General features: G+C 51.1%; 3 protein-coding genes across 3 annotated transcripts; 2 read left to right on the top strand and 1 right to left on the bottom strand.

Moving 5' to 3' along the window:
• Positions 1-1,367: 1,367 nt before the first annotated feature.
• On the top strand, positions 1,368-6,504 carry EsH8_X_000175 (uncharacterized protein; the record flags this gene model as incomplete). Its single annotated transcript, XM_083274263.1, has 5 exons — positions 1,368-1,744; positions 1,797-2,022; positions 2,073-2,420; positions 2,472-2,715; positions 2,774-6,504. 5 exons carry the CDS (start codon positions 1,368-1,370, stop codon positions 6,502-6,504), a joined length of 4,926 nt encoding a protein of 1,641 aa, XP_083119655.1.
• Positions 6,505-7,421: 917 nt separating this feature from the next.
• Positions 7,422-8,141, bottom strand: EsH8_X_000174 (uncharacterized protein; the record flags this gene model as incomplete). Its single annotated transcript, XM_083274262.1, has 1 exon — positions 7,422-8,141. The coding sequence occupies one exon, from the start codon at positions 8,139-8,141 to the stop codon at positions 7,422-7,424; it is 720 nt and encodes a 239-aa protein (XP_083119654.1).
• An 8,841-nt stretch (positions 8,142-16,982) lies between these two features.
• EsH8_X_000173 (uncharacterized protein) lies at positions 16,983-17,781 on the top strand (the record flags this gene model as incomplete). Its single annotated transcript, XM_083274261.1, has 2 exons — positions 16,983-17,317; positions 17,433-17,781. 2 exons carry the CDS (start codon positions 16,983-16,985, stop codon positions 17,779-17,781), a joined length of 684 nt encoding a protein of 227 aa, XP_083119653.1.
• Positions 17,782-18,318: the final 537 nt, after the last annotated feature.

Below are 18,318 nucleotides of genomic sequence, written 5' to 3'. Positions count from 1 at the left end.
GAGACAACTCTCTATTTCCAAGGACCCAATGCAGCGAGCACTGGTTCCCATTTTAATACCAGGAAATTGATTGGGGAAATATGGGTTGCAAGGTGAATGGAGTGAGTTCCCGAATCTCTTCCGTCTTTATCCCTCAAAGCCCATGGGTGTCTCGCAGCACTATCTACGCTACTTTGGCTGCACCCACCTCGACAAATTTGGCAGCAGTGGCTACTCCTGACTTAGCTGCTTCCATTCTCTCACCTGTGCCAGCACTGTTGAATATCCGGGGTTGCGGTCACCGCCAGTACTATCAGTGTCATCCCCACACTTGCGCCAAGTTCTGGCACATACGACCGAAGTGGTCCGCGATGTACATTTCTATGTAGTGAAGTGCTTTTATAATAAATGTTTAGATTGAATGTGAATGCCGAAATGCAAGAGGTAAACAATCATAATGGCGGGCTGGCGAGCCACTTCTGTCCCAATAGACGACTGCATCAAAGGCACAACAAGCCTACTAGTGAGGGAAAACTTGTCCTCACTACTGCCATCCCTGCTTATATAGGACTGCAGATGTGCTAGACACCTTACGCTGGGTGCCCCATGAAAATATCAAGTCTGCCATGCTTCGAATGAATCCACCCACCGCAGTAAACAAGACTTAATTCGGCACTGAATAAATTGCACCTTGGCTAATCGCAGTGCATATAGTGAAGCAGACGTTGCGCTTGCACCCTAACTCTGGCCAGTTTCGAGAGAGTTGTATTAAAGTCCCTGCGAAGACAGTGGGAGTCGCTGCCCCCGGGGATGACGCCAACAAGGAGCCCCTGCGCGCAGGACCTATCAATCCATCGGCAACATGAACCGCAACCAGTCAACCTCTCGAATAGGAAATGTCAGATCTTTAGTTACTCTAATCGTTCGGACGAACGCACGGGTGTCCGGGCATACGCGGGGCCGCTTCGTCCAGATGCTTCGGATGCTGCAGTAGTTATTGCACCAATTCTAAAAGAGGTTCTGGAGCTTCGGCAAGATCTTGGCTAAAGATAAGTACATTGACCATGATTGCGAACCTTGCTGACCGGTCAGCCTGCAGCCTGCGCATCACGTGATTGATCGGTTGCCTCACTTCAACAGGGCGGGGTTATGTGCGGCTGGGCTGTCAAGATCATCTTTTATTCCTCCTTGCCAAAACGCCTCAGTGACGCTTCAGGACTCTTCTTATCACCAGCACCGAATTGTCTTGTGGGGTTGCGCCTGACTTCCAGTGGAACTTTGTACTTTACAGTGTGTTTCAGGTGAACGTAACAGTGTTCGCCGCCCTGGTAACTACCTATCGTACCCACTGCACCTTTCCGCGAAAGCTAATTTGAGCAAGAGCCAGAATGTCGGGTACCAACGAGCCAGACTCTAGAGGCAGGGGACCAGAGGTGTCAATACTCAAGGAGCCAAAGACCAAAAGCCTGACCATCCGGATTGACGACATCCCAAATGATCAGGCCGACGAACTGGAGACAAACCTGACGTCGATCGTGAAGGAGGATGCGTTACTACATCAGGCTGTGGCCCGCCTGACCCCTCGCTCCGTCGTTCCTTGGGACGAAGAGGTCGCTTGTGCTACGGTCACTTTTGAGACGTCGCTATCTGCCGAGGATCTAGTAAACCGACTCCATCAAATTGGAGATGACCACCCGTACACCTACTCTCACACCTTTGATGGGTTTACCCCTCTGTACCAGAGTCCGAATGGCGCCACTGTCGAGTAAGCACACTTTAACCAACAGAGTAACCTGCCAACGCTGACTTGTACGCAGTATTGTTGCTGTGCCGGGCCTTGGTAGCCACGCGCTTGGGTCCTGGAAGGCGCCAAATAGCCATGTCGTTTGGCTGCGTGATTTCCTCCCCAAGGACCAACCCAACGCTCGAATTTTGTTGTATGGATATAATACTACGCTGAAGGATAGCGTCAATAAGCAATCTATCGAAGAACTAGGCCATACTTTGTTAGAAGAAGTTATTGCCCTCCGGACGAGTGATGATGTGCGTAGACGTCCTTGCGGTATGCACAGACAAGCGCTGATTGTTTCTAGACCAGTCGTCGCCCTATCATCTTTATCGCCCACAGCCTCGGAGGCCTGCTGATCAAGGAGTTGCTTATTCGCGCTGTTCTCGAGAAGAATGAAGACGAGTCTGATTTGTCTAAATCTTGCTTTGGACTTCTTTTCTTCGGCGTACCGAATCACGGTCTGCGGAACGAAACGCTGAACGCTGTTGTTCAAGGCCAACCAAACGAGGCTCTTATAAGAGATCTGCAAGTTGGCAAGCATGGAGAACCCTCGAGCTTTCTCGCTAAGCTTTCGTCCCTGTTCTCGCAGAGCTGCAAGGGCCGATACCAAGTCGTGTCCTTTTATGAGCTTGAGCTCTCCCCAACACTCAAGGTTTGGCACCTAAACAAACTCTCTCGGATGCATGCTGATATTTTTCGTAAGATCGGCGGAGATGGAATCCCACGCAAGACGGGCGAGAAGTCATTGCTAGTAACAAAAGAGTCGGCTACAAGCACAGGCATAGTGGCTGTGGCCGACGAGGATAACATTGCCCTCCGCGCCGACCATTCAGGGCTCGTCAAATTCGACCTGAGACGTCGAGGATGCTACCCAATTGTGATTAGTCGTCTCAAAAAACTCACCACACAAGCCACAAGCGAAGTTCCAAAGAGATTCGCAAACCCTGGTAAGCTGGCCTCATTTGTGATTGTGGTCTTTGATTGCCAGCTGATTATGTAGCCTAGACCCGAAGGATTCACCTTCCCCTTTACCGGCCGTGACCCAAAGCTGCCTGAAGTCTTTGGCTTTCACCGATATGGACAGCCGACACCATGATATAAAAAGGGCTACTGAGCACACATGCGAATGGCTTCGTGGCCACGAGACTTTCCAAGGGTGGATTCGGCTACATCGTGGGCTACTCTGGATCGCAGGGCACCCGGGGTCGGGAAAGTCAACGCTGATGAAGCATGCTCGCCAGCTGGGCCAAGAGGTTTACGGACCAAACACTCTGATGCTCTCCTTCTTTTTCCATGCTCGTGGCCACGAACTGCAAAAAAGTTTACTGGGACTTTTCCGATCCTTGTTACATCAGCTCCTCTGCGAGGTTCCCGAGGTACTTCCAGAAGCAATCGAATACTTTCGCCGCCAAAAACAAACTGTGAGCGAGGTGGGCGGGAATTGGGAGTGGCATCTACACCAGTTGCAAGATTATTTCCAGCGATCACTCCCAAAGATCGTGGAAAGACGACCTCTTGTGCTCTTTATTGACGCCCTCGACGAAGCTGGCGAGGAAGCAGCAGTTGATCTGATCGAATTCATGTCGAAACAGCTTGACCGACTTCCGATATCTACCGGCTCACAATTCAGTGTCTGCTTTTCTTGCCGCTACTACCCGGTAATAATGCTCGAGGAAGGATTGGAAATACATTTAAAGAACGAGAACGAAGGCGATATCACAACGTTCGTTCAAGAACGGTTATACCCAAGAGTATCAGATCCCAACATCCGACAACTGGTGTCTTCACGCGCCCAAGGAAGTTTTATGTGGGCACGCCTTGCTTGTGACCGAGTGCTACAACTCGATCGCCGTGGGGAACCACCGCGCAGAATAAAGGCCGAAATCGAGCGATTACCGGAGAAATTGGATGAGATCTACCGCGAGTTGATGCAGGCGGCAGAGGATCGCCAACAAACGTTGAAGCTGATGCAGTGGATCTGTTGCTCCGAAGTTCCTCTGACGATTAGCGAGCTACAATGGGCCATGGCGGTCAATGCCGACGTAGACCAATCACTCCAGGAGTGCCAGGATTCGGACAATTTCATCGCCTACGACAGAGTTGAGAGAAGGGTTAAGGTTCTGAGTTGTGGACTTGTTGAGTTTGTCGAATTTGCAGAGCCTTATAAGCCAAGTCGCATGATCTTTCAGTTCATTCATCAATCAGTAAAAGACTTTTTTATTAGAAGCGGCCTTTTTCTTCTTGACGACACCATCCAAACAGACGATACAGCGATACCCACCGCTCACTGCCGCTTAGCCCGGTGCTGCATTCGCTGTCTTCGTATGGTCCTACTCGATGGAACTGAGCGGTTTAAGAGCGAGGAAGAGCTACTGAGTTGTCCTCTTTCCGTATATACGTTGGCTTACTTTGCTGTTCACCTACGGAATGGTGAAGCTGCAGAAACATATTCACGCGAGCTCCTTACATTGTTCGATTGGCCAAAGAACACCCTCATACAGAGGTGTGAGTATGCCGCGATCACACTTAGGAGGGAACTACCAACAGGCATCTCATACTCGAAGGATACTCAACTAGCCCACGTCGCATCGAAGTACGGTTTAACAAATCTGCTATCATATATGCTTCTTGACGGTCGCGAGCTTGATATTGAATTCAGGGCCGAGGGTCGTACGCCGCTGTCATTAGCTTGCGAAAGTGGTTATGAAGGGACTGTGAAGCTACTCCTCGAAACGGGTAGATGCGACACCAACTTGCAAGATGATAGTGGCCGCACGCCATTATCCTGGGCTGCTGATTATGGAAGAGAGGAGGTTGTTAAGCTACTTCTAGAGATAGGCAAGGTGGAAGTCGACCTGCAAGATAGTAGTGGCCGCACGCCACTCTCTTGGGCTGCTAAACGTGGTAGAGAGGAGGTTGTTAAGCTACTTCTAGAGACAGGCAAGGTGGAAGTCGACTTGCAAGATAGTAGTGGCCGTACGCCACTCTCTTGGGCTACCGCTAATAGATATGGAGGAGAGGAGGTTGTTAAGCTACTTCTAGAGACAGGCAAGGTGGAAGTCGACTTGCAAGATAGTAGTGGCCGTACGCCACTCTCTTGGGCTACCGCTAATAGATATAGAGGAGAGGAGGTTGTTAAGCTACTTCTAGAGACAGGCAAGGTGGAAGTCAACTTGCAAGATAGTAGTGGCCGCACGCCACTATCCCGGGCTGCTGAATACAATGGATGGGAGGTTGTTAAGCTACTTCTAAAGACAGGCAAGGTAGAAGTCGACTTGCAAGATAGTAGTGGCCGCACGCCACTATCCTGGGCTGCTTCTGCTAACTATATAGGAACAGAGGTTGCTCAGCTACTTCTAGAGACAGGCAAGGTGGAAGTTGACCTGCAAGATAGTAGTGGCCGCACGCCACTATCCTGGGCTGCTTCTACTGGGTATAGAGAGGAGGTTTTTAAGCTACTTCTAGAGACAGGCAAGGTGGAAGTCGACTTGCAAGATAGTAGTGGCCGCACGCCACTCTCTTGGGCTGCTGAACGTGGTAAAGAGGAGGTTGCTAAGCTACTTCTAGAGACAGGCAAGGTGGAGGTTAACCGGCAAGATAGTAGTGGCCGCACACCACTATCCTGGGCTGCTCAGTATGTAGGAGGGAATGTTTTAAAGCTACTTCTAGAGACGGGCAAGGTGGAAGTCGACCTGCAAGATAGTAGTGGCCGCACGCCACTATCCCGGGCTGCTGAGTATAGCAGAGTGGATGCTGTTAAGCTACTTCTAGAGACAGGCAAGGTGGAAGTCGACCTGCAAGATAGTAGTGGCCGCACGCCACTATCCCGGGCTGCTGAACATGGTAGAGAGGAGGTTGTTAAGCTACTTCTAGAGACAGGCAAGGTGGAGGTTGACCGGCAAGATAGTAGTAGCCGCACACCACTATCCTGGGCTGCTTCTGCTAAATATAGAGGAGCAGAGGTTGTTCAGCTACTTATAGAGACAGGCAAGGTGGAAGTTGACCTGCAAGATAGTAGTGGCCGCACGCCACTATCCTGGGCTGCTGAATACAATGGATTAGAGGTTGTTAAGCTACTTCTAGAGACAGGCAAGGTGGAAGTCGACTTGCAAGATAGTAGTGGCCGCACGCCACTATCCTGGGCTGCTGAATACAATGGATTGGAGGTTGTTAAGCTACTTCTAGAGACAGGCAAGGTGGAAGTCGACTTGCAAGATAGTAGTGGCCGCACGCCACTATCCTGGGCTGCTGAATACAATGGATTAGAGGTTGTGAAGCTACTTTTAGAGACAGGCAAGGTGGAAGTCAACTTGCAAGATAGTAGTGGCCGCACGCCACTATCCTGGGCTGCTGAATACAATGGATTGGAGGTTGTTAGGCTACTTCTAGAGACAGGCAAGGTGGAAGCCGACCTGCAAGATAGTAGTGGCCGCACGCCACTATCTTGGGCTGCTGCGGAATATGGAGGAGAGAAGGTTGTTCAGCTACTTCTAGAGACAGGCAAGGTGGAAGTCGACTTGCAAGATAGTAGTGGCCGCACGCCACTATCCTGGGCTTTCATTTGGCGGCGCGGTGAGATTCACGATGAAGATGATGAGCTGAAGCACTTGCACATCATAAAGCAACTTCTTGAAACAAACAGGGCCGACGCGTCAAGAATCTCAGCAGATGATATGGAGTTCTGGACAGCTCAAGATCCAGACCTTTTTCGTTGGATGGCGATGGGGAAATCATGAGACGGGGGCATTACCAGGCTTTATGCTAAATAGTATATTGGAAGCTCAATCCGGCTTTTAGAAAGACATGGCAACTCAAAATGGCTCTTGCCCAAACAGTTTCTTTCCGTAAAATTCCGGAGGATGTCGTACCCATTGTCGCCTGGGGGAAGGTCCAAATCTGTTACGAAAGATTAAGGCGTTAATTGCTGCCCGCAATAACGGCGTCGTTTTTGTGACAAAATCAATTTCAGAACAACCATATGTGGCTATTACACCTGACATCCTTGAATCACGACCAAGCGGGAAGGAGTTAAACGCATGATCAGTTGGAATAGCTAGCCCCCCATGTCTCGAAACACGCATTCGCAAACGCCTTCCTAGAGTCTTCTTTGGGCAGCTGTGTCGAGAACGTGCAGTCAGTCTGACATGGACGACAGCTTAGGTTGACTAAACAACTCGCGCAGTCTGCGAACAAATATGCATTATTTCAAGATGTAACAGAATACGACTTACTTGCTCTCATGAGCATATAATCACCTACACCACTAATCTGAAGCATCCCTGCCAGGTATAGAAACAAGCCAAAGAAGTTTCGCCTTTCACGAGGCCACAATTTTACGAGGTACACCGTCATTCCAGAGAGACAGCCAATGGAAAAACAAATGCATTCAAGAGAAGCGTTCCATACAATTTCTGTACATGAATTTATGCAAAAGAAAACCACTTCACTCGTATGGACGGATTATTTGACGTTGGCGCACACAATTTCCAGGGCCAGCGTATAAATCCTGAGGCGCCCGAAGACACACTGCGTCAGACCAAACATCAAAGTCCTCTCTGAAACGTGATAGATGAGGGCTTGGCATTTCGCATGCGAGTTCGAACAAATCCCCATTCTGTCAAACTCAACATGAGCAACGACTGAATGGCGGCGATCACTGATTCCATCTTCTCCAAAAGTTAGTCACGCTGTCCACGGGGGCTCGGTGGAGCTGAATCACCTTCTTCATCGCCGCTTTCACAATTCTTTTCCACCACAGCCTGGACCTAGCAGTCTTCACTGTGGTGCAGCCGGCGTACCCCATCTCCAGTTTCCCCAAATCGTCGGACTGAAGCTGCAAACCCTCAACATGCCGTGTCAATTTCGTGGCGTAGGCCCTCGAGTACCCGAACAGGCTTGCCCGAAGCAGATCCGTGTCTTGCCGGTCGATTTCCGGCTCCTCGGCCAGGATCCGGAGGTGGATGAGGATGAGATCCTGTATCTCGACGAGGATGCCGCACTCGACGCACGGCGGGAGCCTCTGGCGCTCGTCCTCGGATAACTCGAGGCAGAGGACGTGGTCGGGGCTCCCCGTGTGCGACCCGCAGCGCCCGTACGCGTGGTTGAACTTTGACGACCAGGCCGTGCGGGCGCAGAATTTTTCCCCGGTGATCATGCAGGGCTCGCCGAGTGCGCAGCCGCGGTGCTTGAGGTCGGCGATGTCCCAGCGCCCGCTGGACTTGTTGCTTGCGAGCAGGGCGCCCTTGGGGAGCCCATCGAAGTCATGCGGGGGACGGAAATCGTCAACCGCGGACTCGAAAAAGTCGAAGCCCAGGGATTGCGGGGCCACGCCGGAGCGGGCGGCGTGGTCCACGTCGGGGAGATGGAAGGGCATCTTGGCGTTGGGCTGATGGATTACCTAACGAACGGTAATCAGCGTCCGACTGGCAAACAATCAATGGGAAATTCTAGACAGACATACTTTAATGGTTTCTCAGATGGGCAATGATATCTACACGTCGGTAGACCGGGGCAGGCTGGCTAGTGTTGAAGTAGAGACTGGTCTTCCAGAGATGAAGCTATTTTGGAAATAGGCATATGGTACCCTTTTATAGAGACAACTACGCTTGATACGGGCGCCTGAACCCTTCTGAAATGTTGTCCCCTCCGAAGCGTTTGCTGCTGCTTCGGAGACAGCTTGACGTTGGACCCCTCTAGACCCTTTGGTTTCATGTTCTTGCCAGGAATCTAGATGCGAGGCGCAAACAAAAATATGTCTCGGTTCCAAGGATCAAAAACTAGCCAATTGGACCCTGCATTATATGCAGTTTGCTTACGAAAGGGGGAACGGCAGGCGTGGCCACTCCGTCTACGCACGCCGCGTCATGCCCTTGAGCTGCTGCAGGCGGGCAACTGGTCTCGACCGGCGAGGGACGGGTGTGAATATGAGGTGCTACGCGAAAAGGACTTATACAATCAAAGTGTTGAGTTGCCCGGCGGAATTCAAGGGTCATGTCTCGCCTGCATGGGTTGAAGTCAAGTTGGTGGTTCCACAACCTGCACACACCCCCCGTCCGGGGAATTCGGTCGCGGCTCCAGGTCGAAAAGTCCAAAGGGATGAGGATATAGCCGCTGGACTCTAGCAGGCTAATGCACTCGGCGCTTCAGGTCGCTATGCCATGGTTCCAATGAGCGATGAACATGGCTAAGATAGCTGTGAATCCCGTGCCGTCTTTTAAGGCTGAATGCCGACTGACGTGCGGCCCAGCCTGCTGCACCCCTGTCGTTGTCGAGCCCCGTCAGGACCACCCCCCCGGAGAAGACCCCGGCTCCGCGACAAGTTGAAATCGAGCATTCCTGGGCTTTATCTTGGAAAGATGATCGACAAATGAGATTCGGGACATGAGTAATCACAAACATAGACACTTGACTATGCTATGCCCCGCTTTCTTGGGATTCCAGGAACAAAGGGCAGAAAAAAGAGGGCAACGGCTTAGCGGATGATGATATTATCCCGCAAAAATAAGAAAATATCCTACTTGGAATGACATGCCGCTATCAGAATGGCGTTGTTTTCCCGATTCTAGCCTCTTAAGGATCATAGCTGTCAAAGAGACAACTACAGGACGAGCGAACGTGGCGAGGTGGGATGGCCAGCACTGGTCCCGATCTGTTGGGCTGAGGAGGATGCTGGCGATCGAGGGATTTCACAACTATCGTGGAAATCCGACGGATTGTCACGCTAAGGCCGAGTTGATATAGATATGTCTCTGGACAGTGTGACTGGTATTTTCCCTTCGCCACATGATTTTTCCTACAGAGGAGCATAAGCGAAGCCGCTCGCTTCGCTGCGGCCAATTGTATCAGCGTGCTCAGTCGCTTGCTCAACCGCGGTTTCATACCAAAAGATCGCAGGCCACCTGAGCCGAAGCATCTTAAACCCCCCTTGCCCCCTTTTATTAGGTATTTTCACCCTTGATCTACTTACAAAACTTACATTATTGTACCGGTTAGGTCTCTTTGTGTCTTGGCACCAATCAACACCGCTCGAGTATGCGTCATTCCAATTCTTGTAGGGGAGCCATCGCACGGCGACAGGATCAACTTGAATGATGCGCCCAAGCCCCAATACGTGCATGTATTCTTTTAAGCCCTTCAAGTGGCATGCATGGCGTGGCCGTCAGTGGCGAAAACTGGCCCCCCAAATCCCCCCTCACATTTCAGTCTTCGAACTAGGTATGTAGGTCTTCGGACGCACCATTGAAGTTGAAAAGACCAGATTATTGTCTCCCCAGACTGGCTTATTCGATATATCGGACTCCCAAGGGGTATCGATAAGATACCGCGAGTGGCGGAAATGACCTTGCCAGTGGCGAAATGTTTCAATGGTAATCATCGCGTAATCGTTGCAAATCCAACCGGATGCCAGTTAGGTTTGCCTTCTCAAAGCTGAGTTGAGATAGTTGGATGCGGCGAATCTCTCCGGGAACAAGGGTCGCAATTCAAATCACCGTTTGGAACACACTTGCCTGCGCATGCCACCCGTTCAGGGAGGGTTGAGAATGATTCCAAATGATCATCTACACATCAATGACCATTTTCGGTGGGTAAAAAATCCATGGAGGTATTGCAATTCCTCAAAGACCAGGTGGACTCTCATCTTGCGCATATATGGAATCGCGAGATGGTGGGAAGCGTCGTTGCAAAGTTTCTGCGCTTATGGAATAAGCGAAGTAGAACTTGTCAATTTCTCTTATCTACGGTAACATTGAAAGTCCATGGTTAAACTACCGATGCAATAAGTGCAGGTTACTCGGGGAAGATCCAATTGTCTGATGTATGTTGCGTGCAATGGCATTTGAAGCAGTCAGAACAAGACTAATGGCATATCGCACGTGGCGTATAACCCAAACCGTATGCTTTCCGGTCATTTCGCCATCAACGGTGCGAAATGCAACGTATATTTCGTGTTTGGAATAAATGTCGCGACATCTGGATTGTATTTTATAGATTAATCATGGGAATACCAAGCAAACCGCAAAGCCGGTAGGTCGGTAAGCAATATGATGATAGGCACATACCGGTATATTGACTTGTACGGCGTGGCAGTCTTGATCAACACAATCAGTTACTGGAACTCCAAACGGACGTCGCTTTTCGTCCCAAGGGAATTGCACATATGGAGAAACGTGCCCGCCTGCTAATCTGTGATACACCGAGTGAAACATTGGGGGACACAGCGATGTGGTACGATTGTGGCCAAGCCTGGCGATATACAGCGAGAATGCGCCGCTTTGATGGCCAATAAGTAACAAGAAACGTATTACACTCCCTTGAAGGCAATCCAGGTGCGAATGTGCCTGTGGAACATACCATATCCGCCCGCATTTCGAGGTATATCATTACCAGAGAACGTGAACTCTGAGGACCCGTGCAAGGTATCTTAGCTACGTTTAATTCAAAGGGAAACTCAGATGTGCTCTATAAGTCTTCTCAGCCAACCTGAATGTGAGTTAAGGAAATGACCCCTGGAAAGGGATTCTCAGCCATAGGGCTGCGACAAGTGAGATTCGGGGGGCGTGCGAAATCATCAAACCCAGTTGCGCGGTTACCGATCGCCAAAAGGATACCTCCCCTGCATCTTACTAAGACTTTTCTAATTGGCTCACATCTTCTAGGCATATTACTCGTTGGGAGGTCGAATAGTCAACATCGTGGACATCTGGCCGCCAGAAGCACATATGATTAGGCCTTGGGAAAATTTCCCTGGTTAGGGAGGCTTTTGGACTTGGAACTGTCTGCGAAGCTAAAAGTCTATAGATAATTATCAATCTTTCAGAGTAAAGTATCACTTCTTAGGAACCCAATGCCCGTGGAAGAGAAGCCAACCGGCGTACAAATGATAACCCAACGCCCTTGTCCATTAACTAGAAGCCGTGCGGCCATGATTGCTTTCTCTTTTTCGCGTATGTAAAGCTAATTTCTGCTTTCAGTATCAATCCAATGTGGTGAGATTTTCTCTTGCAGCCTACCAGTCCCTTGGGTCAAGACCTTCAGAGACAAATAGATTGGGTTGCGGATATGTCACTCAAAGTCTCAGATCTCGTCCCCTCATCGCTTCACCTAACACTGGTGGGAGGACAAGAGTACCCCGACTTGGCAAATGTAGTTATTGACTCCAACACTACAGGCTCGGACCACTTCCTGTCTTAACAGGCATACACAGCGTTCTTATAGTACCAATGAGATGGGCGCTCTGGTTTCAAATGGTGCAATGGTCTGCTATGTATTCCAGCAGCCGCGCAGAAGGGACCAAGACAAGTCCCCGGGACTGCCGAAGGGGCTTTAAAATCTCCCGTTGAACTAAATCAGCAGGTATCGTTTAGAAATAACATTTAAACGCACCTGTACTCTTGTCACTTATCTGAGCTTGGCTACGGATCCTGCATCAGTGCCCGCCGTTTCTTCGCGTGCGGCACCTAGTTTAAACCGCTTCAAAGCGTATGCAGAAGCAACAACAGCGGAAATCCAGACAGGCCACGACGCTACGCCCCTGATCGTCGACTTGGTCGGTAGACGAGCGCCCGGCCAGAGTTTGGAGTGGGGCAGTTGTAGCGCATGTCACGGGCGGCAACGTTTTGATCTAACGGCTGAGATTGCCGCTAAACGCATGATGAACCCGGCTTGAAGCCAGCCAGCCAGCCAGCTTCCTCGAGGACATCTGTCTGCTTGCTGATTGGGACGGAGCGGCGGCCGAGCAGGTTACACTACGTGGTCTGCACTCGAGCCCTGTCTTAGTCGCTGTCAACGCATGCCAACTTGCGGACTTCCGTCGACAACGACTTGGCCGATTACGTTTCTGACATCTGAGCTTTGGATCAGCGTTGATTCCCATCGCGTGCCGCACCTTACTGAGCCCAATCTCTCTGCCTTGATCGCTGCTAGCTGGTTGCTTGTGTACATGATGGCTGCCCGAAATAAAAGGTAGCCGAGCCTGTCCTGGTCTCTGAGAAGACGGCTGAGATAAATGGTGGCGTTGTGAGAGACGCCATAGAGGGGTGTTGTCTGGAGGCTGATTTCCTGCGGTCGACGGGCTAATCAGTGCTTTAGAATGTCTCATTTTATTCGGCCCTGTTCTCAGCATCGGGTTTCTCTGCGTGGGACCGAGGCGGAACGAGGCGGAACGAGGCACACGAGGCTAACCGTGCACACGTTGTCATCAGGCTGCTTTGATTGGTGACGGGGAGTGGCATGGGTCAGGCAAGAAGGGACAGGTTCTCCTGCAAAGTCCTAAAAGCCATTCGCCACGGTACGAAAGCCTCGGGCTGATTCAAACGGGCGTCCCCAAGAGCGCCACATTCAAACTGCTAGATCTTGATTAGGTGGATAGAGAACATGCTCCAAAGAGTTACGCCGAGGGAACTGCCGTCGGCGTACTGTTTCTGATCCTTCTATACATAATCATGCCCGCAAAGTCCTTTGAGACATTTCAAACGGTTAGAATTCTGAACGGGGTACTAGAATGTTTATCGGATGAATCCAAGTCTGCCCACATGCAATACCGTAACCTTTTTGAAGCATAAAAATAGGATGTGTGGTTCGACGTCGGAAATGTTCGATGAATGGCCTAGGTTCTCGTTCCAAATAAATGGAGGACCCAAAGATATGTGTCTTCGTTGGAGTTTCTCAATCATGGACCACCGCCGCGAAGTGTTTATTGATCGGCATCAAACTAGGTTTGCCCCGGGAACTTGCCGAATGGGTGACATTCTCTGGTTTCAGTCCCTCGTGAGCAAAGTTCATGAGTAAAGTTCGTGAGTAAAGTTCTAGTTCAGCAAAGTCATTGGCCAAGGGAGCCGGTATCACTTTTATCGGAGGCGGTTCGAGCAAGGGGGAAACAGATCCTCTCCCTCACTGAATATATGAACCCACACGGGGGGTCGAATTGCTCTCAAAATGAAGAGTTGTTATTTCAATATACATTCACTTGATAAATGGTGATTGCCTGCGAGCCCCTGGTTGTGCTAATTGTATTTTCCTTTACCGTCTCGGAGATCGAATTTGGAAATACACAATTGGCGTTATCACAATACAATCAGTCCAGTGTTAAAAAAACTTCGGGAAGTTGGCCAAGACCAGTTGTCTCGAAATCAGTTTGCTTAATACTGAGGGTCTCGGGATGATCGCTGACCCAGATCGTTGCCTTGGTCTCGTAGATCACTACCTCGCCCATTCTTAATCTCAGCTTTCTACTGCGATAGAGATGTCCCAACAAGGCTAGTGTCTACCTATAGCTCATTCATCTGCTGGCCCCGATGCCTTTGACATGGTGGAACTCAAGCCTGTGTGTGCCCTGAGCCTATAAAACATTAGCCCCATTATTGCACTTGCACCGAGACGAGACCCACCCGAACAGTTTTATATTATCGAAACATCCAATCTGAATTTGACTCTGTGAGCCCCAGTCTACTAACTTCATCTGTTGATGCACCACTGAAGGTTTCCAACGCACCCCGGCTTTGTCAAGAATGGTCATCTAAAAGACTTCGTGGGAACACAAGCACGGCCTAAATTATTCCAATCAGATGATGGCGATATTCAATACTTGCAGTTTAGGTAGTTTTACAAGACTGTCCATTGCGCGGTTTGAATTGATGGTAACCCGGCCTGTATCTTGGGCCTGCATTGATCACCGCCCTTGTGGGCCTGCCGAGACAACATAAGCTGGGCAAGAGCTTAGTTGCGATGCATCACCTTGGCTTGCAGACTAAGGACCAAAGCGGCAATAAAAAAAAATGCGGTAGCATTGCAGCTTAAACTCTATGAACCGAGTGGGGGTTGCTCTAAGCTTTTAGGTGAGCTTACTGAACCCATCAAAAAAAAAAAAAGCCTAAGCAGTAACCACCATGGTGTGGGGGTATAATAATTGTCTATGAATCAGGACCCAACAACACAAGCAGCCCATTCAGTACCGAATCCAACTAGCATGAAAGCTCTGTCGTTGATTGCATGTAATATTATGCAAAAGCCTCCTGCGTTTAGAGAAGTCTGATCCGCGCATGGGGAGGATGATGCTGGACTGATCAGGTCCGATATATGAAGTCTCGCACCTGCACTGGCTTGCTAGGTGAACCAACTTGTATCATTGCGGAGTCATTGTAAACGACCTTAATCGTAGAACACTCTTAATTCCACCGCCTTACCATCGAGTAGCAACGCCATCGCCTCCGGCAAGAAGAGGATCACGACGCGGCCCGTGTTGTTTTTGGACAATTCTTTGGAGGTTGACTGGAATCAGCCCTCCCCAATACTTGGCGGTGTGAGTGCACTGTAACGCGACAGCATTGAATTATGTTTCTACCAGGCCCTTGCATTCTTTCGTCGAAGCGAGGGCCGTCTGTTGCAGTCCCGCAACAACTAGTCATGACAGACCCGCGCCGCTTCCCCAGAGGCGGCCTGCAACATCGGTCCCCGACATGCCCCCCGCCTTTAGGTTGGAAACGAGTTGTTTCTGTGGCCTGAAGCTCTTTAGCGATTCTCAAGCTTTCTATTCGCCAAGACAGGTGTGACTCGAACCCAGTTGCGGTCTTGGGTTGTGGTCAAGCGAAGCAGCCGAGCGGGGGTGTTACGACGACGATCTCAGTCGTAATTGGGAGCAAACGTGAGCTATGCAGCCCTCGGTACGGGGAGGCATGGCGCGGCCAATCTTAGTTGCTCAATTATTATGGGTAGGCACAGAGCGTAGGCAAATCACAGTTGAGGAGAAGATTGGCAAAGCAGCATCCCTGTGTCGCCCACATGGCCGCAGTGGTCCGGACCTTCATCCAAAGAGAAAAGAAAGGCGACGGCCAGGTCGGCTGCGGCCAACCAGACCCACCGGCGTACAGGTTTTTTTCTGGGCCTCCGGTAATTAACTAATTACAGCGCATGATATACCTCCACCCGCCCTCCCAGATCATGCTCACGCCTGCCAGGTCCTCGTCATAGCGTAATGGTCATTGAACGGTTTGGAGTTGCATTGTTGCATTGCCCACTTGCTTTTTTCCCTTACCGGCCGCGCACGTTGCATAGCTTAGCTCCGATAAGCCCCCTATTTTGTCGCCTGTGGTATCCGTACTCCGTACAACACTCGCACGATTGCGACGGCGGTGCACCTGACCTGGCAAGCTATAGTGTACACTTTTCGGCCGTGACGCGTCGCCATTCGCGTATTGCATGTGGACATTAACAATTTTTCCCTTCAAAATTCGAGTGGACACAATTAGTTGGTCCATTCTTCATTTGGCTGCAGCTGTTGGTTAAGCATATGTAAATGCTCATTCGTTAATGCTCCCGAACAAAACGTGGGCACTTGGTGGCTGGCTATCAGCGCATATGTTATCTGTATGCAGCTGCAAGTTCCGGTCTCGACCGCGGCGTGCAGCTGTTGCTAGCCGCCGGCTATTTCTGGCAGCATGTGCCGTCATAGACTTTCTCGGGGCCGCACCCTGCGCCGCCTCCCGGGCCGCTCTAGCCCCCACCGTCCGACGTTTGCATCTGCACATCACGTGACACGAACCCTTTTCAATACTACCAAAGCAGTGAAACGAATACTACCATAGAAGTAAGGTGGCGAGGGGCATTCTAATTGTTGAGGGTCACATTCCAAGGTGGAGCTGAAAAAGAGTGGCATCTGAACTCTTGCCAAGAGACAACCGTCCGTTGTGTTAAGCTCTTCAAAGGATTGGCGCCCAGAGCCTGGGCAGTAACCAACGGTTCCTGCCGCATCCTCGGAAAACGCAGAGACGAACCCAGTCCTGACTCTGAAGAGAAAAGAGCCGTAAGTGGGAACCAAACTGCCGAGATCGGGAAATTCACACTGGCCAAGTTCGCGGAAGCTTTCCGGGGGGCGCGTAGCGGGCCTCGAGGCCCACTGCAGGTCAAAATGAAACGGGCATGCAGCCAAACCGGGCCAAGGGTTGCAGTTTACAAGCACGAGATTCCAATAAAACTCCCGCCGGGTCGCCGTGCCATGGCATTCCGTCCCTTTTCCCTCCTCCCGTTACCGTGATCTTCTGCGTTTCCTGCGTGAATCCCGCTCGGCCAACTCTGTCATTCATTTTAATTAAACTTCCTCCCACGCTCTTTTAGTCCACCTACACGACCCAACCTTACACCACCCGTCGACGACGATCTGCCTCTGCCGCCCTCGATCCCCGCTCTTTTCCACCAATAACAATACTTAATTCCTCACACAATGGGCGCCGTTCGCACTGCCGAAGTCGCCGCCGTCACGGCCGCGCCAGTCCCGACAGTGGCGTTGACGACGACTTTCACGCCGCCCGCGGAATGCGGCGAGAAACACTTGACGATGCTGGTGGGCGCCTTGGAGAAGATTTGGATCAACGAGCCGGCGCCGCTGCCCAACACCACCATTTCATCATGCTATCCCACCCAATGGGTCGACGGCTACACATCCGTCATGTCCGCATCTAGCTCTATCGCCCCTTTCATGAGCCCCCTCGTGTGCCCGAGCGGTTGGAACACGGAGAGCAGCACCTGGTCAAGCGGATACATTGCCTGCTGCGCATCGTACGTTTTTTCTATTAGTTTTACTTTTTACTTTCATTCTTATTCTTTTTTTTTGTCCAACTCGCCCATGTTTTGACATGTGACGTCTAAGTGCTGACTGACGCCTCTCCCGCAGTGGTTTCACCTACGCCGCGCCCTCCAAGACCGCAGACCCCAACCGCCCGGCCTACGGCGGCACATGCTACAGCAACTTCGACCTCAGCCAAACCGCCACAGTCACCGTCTACAACCCCACCGAGCTCTCGACGACAATCGCGTGGGTGGCCGAGACGACGCCCGCGCAGGCCTACGCGCACCCCATCGACGGCATCGCAGCCGACTACACACCAAGCGCGACGGCGGAGGGCGACTCGACCGCGACCACAACAAGCTCCAAGGACGAGAACGCCGCGCTCAGACGGGGCGGCAACTCCAAGGCGGCCGTCGTCATCGGGGTCCTGCTCGCGAGTCTGGTTGCGTGGTAGGTTACGAACGGAGCGGCGGCCGGGGGGGACGGAGTGGGCGAGGGAAATGATACATTTCAACGGTCTAAATTTCTAATCTACTAGGAAACGAGGTGGAAGAGAGAGCTCCTCGCCGGGCCCGCATGAACATTATGAAAAAAATGCCTGCGCGGATACCCCTTTCCCTTTCCAGTAGCCCTTTTGAACGATATAATGTCAAACATGGTTCTACAGCCCAGAATTCAATGCTGTGTGCTGAAGTATTTTTCCTCGGAATGCGGCGGCAGTCCTTGTTGACAGTTGGCTGGCCCGCCACACTATGTCGGCGGCGGCAGCTTCTGGAAGACGGGATTCGGTGTATGTGAAACATGGCGTGCAGAGAGAATGCCGCGTTAGCAAAAGATCGCAGAGCACTGGCGGGTCGGAACAAAGACGGAACTTCTGTCACCCAGCTCAGCTCAAAGCCAAACCTAGCATATGCCACTGAGAAGCTCTTCAACCGGAGTGTTTTGATGCAGGCGGTAATAGAGCGTTTGCGTTGAGCAGATTGAAGTCTTG

The sequence above is a fragment of the Colletotrichum jinshuiense genome, chromosome 10 (assembly GCF_051148585.1).
Source record: "Colletotrichum jinshuiense chromosome 10, complete sequence".
Taxonomy (NCBI): domain Eukaryota; kingdom Fungi; phylum Ascomycota; class Sordariomycetes; order Glomerellales; family Glomerellaceae; genus Colletotrichum; species Colletotrichum jinshuiense.
The sequence above is the reverse complement of the archived record's forward strand: the minus strand, read 5'-3'. Positions and strand labels throughout refer to the sequence as shown.